Source organism: Pteronotus mesoamericanus, unplaced genomic scaffold (assembly GCF_021234165.1).
Source record: "Pteronotus mesoamericanus isolate MK-2021 breed Mesoamerican mustached bat unplaced genomic scaffold, CSHL_Meso_final contig_169, whole genome shotgun sequence".
In the NCBI taxonomy this organism is placed as follows: domain Eukaryota; kingdom Metazoa; phylum Chordata; class Mammalia; order Chiroptera; family Mormoopidae; genus Pteronotus; species Pteronotus mesoamericanus.
Window position 1 is genome coordinate 7,633,784 of NW_026555068.1, and position 8,343 is coordinate 7,642,126.

At 51.4% G+C, this 8,343-nt stretch overlaps 1 protein-coding gene across 1 annotated transcript; it reads left to right on the forward strand.

Moving 5' to 3' along the window:
- The first annotated feature begins 316 nt into the window (after positions 1 to 316).
- On the forward strand, positions 317 to 2,159 carry ADRB3 (adrenoceptor beta 3). Its single transcript, XM_054565793.1, has 2 exons — positions 317 to 1,494; positions 2,138 to 2,159. Exons 1-2 carry the CDS (start codon positions 317 to 319, stop codon positions 2,157 to 2,159), a joined length of 1,200 nt encoding a protein of 399 aa, XP_054421768.1.
- The last annotated feature ends 6,184 nt before the right edge of the window (positions 2,160 to 8,343 follow it).

Consider the following 8,343-nt stretch of genomic DNA (forward strand, 5'->3'; position numbering starts at 1 on the left):
GATTTGGCTAAAGGAAAAGTCGGGCGTCCATCTCGCTTCCCTCCCTACCCTCCAATTCCCCTCCTGGCGCCGAGCGTTGAGACTATTGGCCGCTGCCCCTTTAAGGGCCGCCACTCCCCCGCCCCCTCCAGCGGTGGCACCAAGTGAGGGGTGTAGGGGGGGGAGGATGGGGTAGGCTAAGTTTTCTCTCCCAGTCAACTAGGGAAGATGGCCCAGGCCCGGGAGATCGCTCCCACGCCCCGCTGCCCCCTCCCCTGAGTCCCAGGAGCTGGGAGCTCCCTTCCTTCTTTCCCTCCGCCCCGTGCACGACGTGGGAATGGCTCCGCGGCCAGACGGGAACAGCTCTCTGGCCTCGTGGCCAGATGCCCCCACCCTGGCACCCAATACTGCCAACACGAGTGGGCTGTCAGGGGTGCCGTGGGCACTGGCACTGGCGCTGTTGACACTGGCCGTGCTGGCCACCGTGGGAGGCAACCTGTTGGTAATCGTGGCCATCGCCCGGACACCGAGACTCCAGACCATGACCAACGTGTTCGTGACTTCTCTGGCCTCAGCGGACCTGGTGGTAGGACTCCTGGTAGTGCCGCCGGGAGCCACCTTGGGGCTGACTGGCCACTGGCCCCTGGGAGTCACTGGTTGCGAGCTGTGGACTTCGGTGGACGTGCTGTGCGTTACCGCCAGCATCGAAACCCTGTGCGCCCTGGCGGTGGACCGCTACCTGGCCGTGACCAACCCGCTGCGCTACCACGCGCTGGTCACTAAACGCCGAGCCCGGGCAGCCGTGGTCTTGGTGTGGGTCGTGTCCGCCGTGGTGTCATTTGCGCCCATCATGAGCAAATGGTGGCGTGTAGGGGCCGACGCCGAGGCGCAGCGCTGCCACTCCAACCCGCGCTGCTGCTCCTTCGCCTCCAACATGCCCTACGCTCTGCTTTCCTCCTCCGTCTCCTTCTACCTTCCGCTGCTTGTGATGCTCTTCGTCTACGCGCGAGTTTTTGTCGTGGCTACGCGCCAACTGCGCTTGCTGCGTCGGGAGCTGGGCCGCTTCCCGCCAGAGGAGTCTCCGCCGGCTGCGTCTCAACCTCCGTCCCCAGCCCCCGCCGGCCCGTGCGCTTCGCCCGCAGCGGTGCCTTCCTGCGATCGCAGACCCGCGCGCCTCCTGCCTCACCGGGAACACCGGGCCCTGCGCACCTTGGGTCTCATCGTGGGTACATTCACTCTTTGCTGGTTACCCTTCTTTGTGGCCAACGTGGTGCGCGCCCTCGGAGGCCCTTCTCTGGTTCCCAATCGGGCTTTCCTCGCCCTTAACTGGCTAGGCTATGCCAACTCTGCCTTCAACCCTCTCATCTACTGCCGCAGCCCCGACTTTCGCTGCGCCTTCCGCCGCCTGCTGTGCCGCTGCCGGCCAGAGGAGCACCCCGCCGCTGTCTCCGCTTCCTGCTCCCCTGCGGCCCTGGCCAGCTCCGCGCAGTCCCGGCAGTTCCCACCTCTCGACGGGTAGGTAACCGAGGCAAAGGGGCTGACAGCTCGAGGTCAGGAAGCCCTTGGTGTCTCCTGTGGTCGATTTTTTGAGTTTGGGGTTTGGCAGGAGAAGGTGGAGCTGGGGAGGGACTCTGCCTTGAAAGAAGGGGTAACATGGATTAGGGAACAAAAATGGAAACCACGGTCCATTCTTTTCCCGAATCCGACCCGTTTGGCCCTAGGATTGAAACGAAGGAGGGCGAGCAGGTTGTTCTTCACCTCAGCGTCCAGTGTGTGCGCCAGGACAGTGCTGCTGTGCCCGAGGCCTCTGGCCTGCCTGGTCAGTCAAGTTTCGAGTTTCTACCTTAGTTCTATGGTCACCCGGATTCCTGGTCACCACTTGGGCTGGTTTTGGGCTCGCAGAGACAACTGGAGCCACTCCCAAGTCCTTGGCCTCAGTTCTGCTTTCTCTGAAAGGTTTGATAGGTCTAGGGGTGAGAATCCGCTCAGGGTAGGAAGGACAGAGGGGAGTGAGGAGCCAGTGGTTGGGTGGGGCCCAGGCGTTTTTTGTACAATTACGTGTTTTCTAGGGTCTCTGATCTCTACCCCTGCCCCCTTGTTCCCCTGTCCCCACCCTGTGTGCCCCCATCCCAAGATTTGCTATCTTCATTTTTTCCAGGGCTTCCTGGGGAATTTCTTAGGCCTCGAAGGACAGGAAACCACAGCTCCGTTGACCCGGAACCCTTGGAAAGCTCTGACCTCTGCTTAGAATGAGCCCCGTGGAGCTTCCCAGCTGGAAGACTCCGCCCTCCAGAACCTGATGACTGGGCCACCTGGTGGGAGGTGGGGACTGGCAGGGAGGGGAATCCTTACCAAGCAGGTGTTTACCATCCTCTCTCCTTCTTTCTGAGAGAAGTTTTATAAACCCCATCCCTGAACTTCACCAATACCTCAGCCCCTGGAGAGCCCGGCTGCCTGTGCTCAGCTGCTGGGCTAGCTTTGGCGGGGCACCTTGTTCACTTGTATGCTTGTGCTTAGGGCAGAGAGAGCACCCCTCATTCTATTCCTTCTGCCCGTGTCCCCCCCGCCTCCTGGACCTAATGAACCACTCAGTGTTCTCTAGGCTTGGCAGCCCGGGCTGAGAGCAGGAAGCTAAAAAAGGTCAAGGTTTGGGATTTCTGTCCCTGCTTTCTCACCACTGTTCTCTAAGCACCAGCCTCACTCTAGACATGGAACAGCTCTGATCTACCTCACAGCAGTGTCAGGGGGGCCTCTTCAGGGCCTGGGGGGACTCCGAGGTTCATAGGAAGGCCAACCATTGGAATGGATCCCTTCTTTACTTTTTAAAACAACTTAATAAATATTATTGAATGCAGTTCATCCACACCTTCTTTTTTCTCCATCTGTTTTCTTTTCATAATCCACTTACTCCCTTGTTAGAGCTGGCTTTTAACAGGGGCAATAAATTAGGACTAATCCTCGTCCCTTTCTTCCTAATCCTCCTGAAATGAAAATGAAACATCCGAGCAAGCTGGAACCTTTGACACTCCTGCCTCCCCATCCTTTCCAGAACTCCTGGAATCCAGTTCGAGTGAGTAGCAAAGCCATGCTACCCACAGGACTTGAGCAAAGTGCCCACAGGGTTGGGTTTGCTGGGCTCAGGATCAAGGCACAGGGAGCATATGTCAGCTCCAGTGCTGCAAGCTGGTGGTGGCTTCGTAAGATCCCGTTGTGAACAGGGATCAGCTTTGTTCTAGCCGTACGTGTGTGTTTCTGGAGACACAGAGCATTGTGTTGGACAAATGTCTTGGGTTATAAATATATTCTGACGTTTCCATTCTCTTCATAACCTCTACCTTCCCACTCCCTTTCCTGGGCTGCAGAAATCTGTATTATCCTCTGTAAGTAAAACTGGAATTACAAGTTTGGGCCAGCTGATAATATTTTTTCTTATTCCAATTTTTATGAATCTTATCAGGCCGTTTTCTATGGAGAGAAAATCTCTTTGGAAATCACTGGATCATGTTGTGAGTTGTTATTTGAACTCCATGAGCAAAGGCCATTGTCCAGGCTGATTTACAAGGTAGCTTGTAAATCATAAAAAGTTTAATGCGAAGCACGACAGCAGCATACAATGCATTGGCTAGGTTCAGGGGCTCCGGAGCTATAAAACTTTGATTTGCCCTGAGGATAAGCTTGGTGGATTTCCACATATGGGTGTTCCCTGTGAGTTGGACTTGACCTAGGCTGTTCTCTTTTCTCCAGGAGCCCAGGTTTTATTTCTTAGGATGTTTGCATACCAAAGATGACTTTCTCCTTTTCAACCCAGAGCAGTATGAACTCTGCTGTCTGAGGTGTAGAAGGTTTCTGGGTATGGCCTCAACTTTTGAACGCTTGGTGGAGGAGGAAGTCTTGCTTTAGCCTGAGGATAAGTAAGAGGGCCTCCTCCCCTCATCTCTGAATATTTCCCCATCGTCACTGAGGGAAGTTGTCCAGTCAGTCCTAGGCAGGGGAGAAGGATGATTTGGGGAGGGTGGTGTGGGGGAGGGTGGAGAGTAGCTGGATTCTGGTTTGTAGAAATGTCCTTGAACATTATCCAGGAACTCATACTGCTTGAGTCTTGCTTGACATATACCCGTGTGCCAGCTGTCAGACTCTGTTGGAGTGTTTAGACTTGCACTGGGGCTCTGGACTCCATCTGCGAATTGTCACCAATGTATCTGACAGATGGAGAAGCAGCCACTTTGGTCGTATCTCCAGGAACTTGTGGCCAGGTGTCAGGCTGAGGGAGATTTACATCCCTGGATGAGGAGCAGGCTGCTTTTGTAAGCATGAGACCTGAGCACTTAAACTGTGGAAGGCAAACAACCGTCCTTTGAACCTAGAGATGTGAAGACTTACAGACCAATGAGAATGAAAGAGCCCGCGGAACCCCTGGCCTTGCCAGAGTCTGTTAGCAGGACCTGGGCGTGGGGCAGAAATGACAGGGAGCAGGGGGCTGAGTCCGAGGAGAGGGAATGAGGACTGACTGGATTTTCCAGAGGAATTGCTAAGGATCAGGCAGAATGCGGGCGAGGGGGAGGCCGATAACAGGTTTTCTTCAGGTTCTCTCTCCAGGCTGTGGTCCTCAGCTGTAATTCCACACCGGCTTCATTCTGCAACACTTTATAGAGTAGGAGCAGCTTCCCCTCTTGTCCAGGGGCACAGGTGAAGGCCACAGAAATAGTGTTCCTCTATGTTTCCATCCTGAAAACCAAAGATCCAGGCTCCTCTCAGGCCTCCTGGTGGACTCTGTCTGCGTTTGTGCGTCTGCCCAGAGGGGAAGGGGGCGCCTGCAGCTGGGAGTATTGCTAATGCTCTCCCCCACCCCCCTGCAAAAAGTCCTAGATATCACCAGCCTCGGGCTGATTAGTGAGCGGTTGAAGCACAATGCACTACTCAGTTTGATTAGCAGAAACTCCAGATGGCCATCTAATCTTTCATTAGCTCATCTTATTATGAGGTTAAGGAAAATCAAAATGCTTTCCTCGTTTATAAAATAAATGCAGACTAAAACTTTCTCTCCTTTCTTGCCTTCAGAAGGGGAATGAGCGTTTCTAGGATAGCTGGCTCTCCTCAAGTTCTGTGAAGTACGAGGCAGAGCTTTGCACCTTCAGCATCTGCTCTACCCACGGCGTAAGGGGTGCTAGGCGCCCCCTGATGGAGACGTGAGGTACAACAGGTGTGGAATTCGCCACTTTGATCGGGTGAAAACACAAGTTGTTTCACCCCACCCCTTCCCCGCCCCCTGCCTTTGCCAACTGGGAGAGACCGTAGAAACGATTTAGTCCGTTCCTTTGATAAAATGGATTAAGGAAACTGACTTCTGGAAAGGCGAATTGTGAGAAGCCAAGATTACTTTAGTAAGTGAAATGCAACACTGTGGTTGGTAGTAGAAAGAGCACAGGATTCAAAGCTGGAAAACAAGTAAGAAAGGGAGGAGGAAAGAAATGATCATTAATTGAGCACAAATAAATGTGACTGTTACTTGGTGTCATTACAAATGTTGTGTGGTAGTGACACAAATAAAAAATAGAGCCTCACAGAAATCAAAGAGCTCGCTTGTGTTGATTCTAAGGGCAGTCTATCACACTCCAAAGTTTATTTTCTTTCCTCTACACGCACTGCTAATAATCAGTTATGGAACATTGAGCAAGTTACTTACCTCTCTGACACATTGTTTGCCAGTGAATCAAGTGGAGATTTTATCATTATTTTACTCAGCTCAGGCAGACTGGTTTGGAAGACCAAACGAGAGACTGTCTGTAAAAATGGTCTGGACACTGAAAGAGCTTCTCAGTATGGAGCTGGGACTAGTTTTAGGTCTCCTGGTTTTGATTCTTATATGGTCCTGCTTCTGCTGACAGCCTGGATCTTGGACCCATTTGTCTGTAGTCACTGTGGTCATGCCCTACCTTACCCTGGTTCTGCAGGTTCCTCCCCATCTCAGACTGATTCTGCATGTTCTATATCCATGTCATTGTGTACATCTTCCCCTCTGGCTCTCTTTTCACGTTCAGGCCCTGGTCTGGTCTGTGTCTGACATTTTGGTTCTGGTTCGGTTCACCCCATCATTGCCCATGAAGCATTTATAATGAGCTAAATTTTAACGCTGGACAGAAGGTTTTGGACAGAGGGCACTTCCAGATGTCAGTGCTTTAGGGGACATAGTCAAGTTAGTGAGAAGGGGGCCCTAAGGGACCAGAAAAAAAAAAAAAAGGTGGTGCTAGGGCTGCCATAACAAATGACCCCAAACAGAAATGTATTCTCTCTCAGTTCTAGAAGCTAGAAGTTGAAAGTCAAGGTGTTGGTTGGAGCACGCTCTCTGAAGGCTCTAGGGGGTGAATCTCTCGTGCCTCTTGTGGTTTCTGGTGTTTGGGACCATCTTGGTTGCCTGGCTTGTAGCTGCATTGCTCCAATTCTGCCCATCTTCTCATGGCCTTCTTCACCTATGTGTCTGTGCCCAGTTTTGCCTCTTCTTATAAGAACATAAGCCTTGGCTGGGTTTCTGAGTTACTTGGAGCATTGTCCTGTACACCAAAAAGGTTGCAGTTTTGATCTCTGGTCAGGGCACATACCTAGGTTGCAGGTTTGATCCCCAGTCAGGGTGTGAGCAGAAGGTTTCTCCATCAAATCTATGTTTCTCTCTCTCTCTCTCTCTCTCTCTCAAAAATCAATAAAAACATATCCTTTGGTGACGATTTAAAAAAATCCCCACCAGTTATTAGATCAGGGCCCAACGTAACTCAGTAAGACTTCATTTTAACATGATTACATCTACAAAAACCTTTTTCTCCCAATAAGGTCACATTCACAAGTTCTGGAGGTTAGGACTTCAACATACCTTAGGGGGACACAATTCAGCCCACAACAGGGGATGTGATGGGGAAAGAAGAACACTATTACGCCTAGTCTTCTCATGCTCATCTTATTCCCGCTGTTGCCCACACTTCCAAGGCTCTGTCTCATCCTATACTCCATCAGAAGGGTGGTGGAGTGCTTCCATTCCTGGATTTCCATTTCTAGGCCTTTGCTCCCATCCCTTGGGCCCCAGATTGGAGATGCAGGCCACTGCTAAGTCAGATCTGTGTTTGTTGTATCCTGTGGGCTGAAGTTGCTGCTCATTCTCCATTCTTCCCTTCATCCTTTAGTGATAGATCCCCTAACTTTTAACTGGGCACATGGCCTCGCTAGAGTCATACTGCAGCCTTACTTGCAGCTGGATGTGACTATATGACTAAGTTCTAGGCAGTTGCCATGTGCAGCTTCCAGGCCTGCCACGAAAAGGGAAAGGCAGACCCCCCGCATCCACTTCTCCCCTTTCTGATGACTGGAATGCTGGTATGATAGCAAGAACTGAAGCAGCCACCGTGGGCCGTAGGATGGCAGTCATGTGTTGCAGATGTCAGCAAAACCAGATAGGAGGAGCCTGGGTGTCCCACAGTGTGGAGCCTGCATTTTGGCCCTGACTGCTTATTTTTAAGGCTCTTAAGTAAAGAGAAATAAACTTTTATCTTGTTTAAGCCACAGTTATTTTAGCTTTTTTAAAAATGGCAGCTGAATTAAATAAATACATCAACAAGGGGAAGAGGAAAGAGAGTAAAAGTAAATGGGCATCTGCCTGCATTCTGTGATCAGTGTAGGCTGGGCTATGGAGCTGCCTTGCTGTGGTACCTCTGAGGGTACCTCTGAACCCTGGGAACTGGCACGACTGTAGCGTCTGAGTTTGCTTTGCACCTGAGACCACCAAGTCCACCTCCTTGACATTGATTCGCGTGGAGGCAATGATCGGTGAGTGTGTTAGTTTCCCAAGGCTGCCCCCAAAATTACCACAACTTTGGTGGCTTCAAACAACAGAAATGTATTCTTTCATAGTTCCGGAGGCCAGAAGTCTGAGGTTAGTTGTCAACAAGGCTGGTTCCTCCTGTAGGCTCCAAAGGCGTGTCTGTGCCACACTTCCTTCCCAGCTCCTCGTGGCTCCAGCAATTCTTGGTGTCTCTTGACTGATATATATCTCCCACCTCTGTCTTCACTTTTCCCGTGTCCCTGTGTGTCTTCTCCTTTTCTGTCCCTCATAACAACATGCATCATTGAATTTGGGGCAATCCATTCCAGGATGGTCTCATTTCAATTATATCTGCAAATACCTTTATTCCAAATAAGGGCACATTCTGAGGGTCCAGGTGGACATATTCTTTAGCGGCCGCTCTTCAACCCACTACAGCGAGAGACACTTATGAACCCTTTAACTAAAAGTTCTGTTCTCATAAGATTATTGTGCACACCGGGTGCCCCTCAGGGAAGGGTTATTCTCTGGGACAATGTGGTAGGCAGGACTTTGAACTG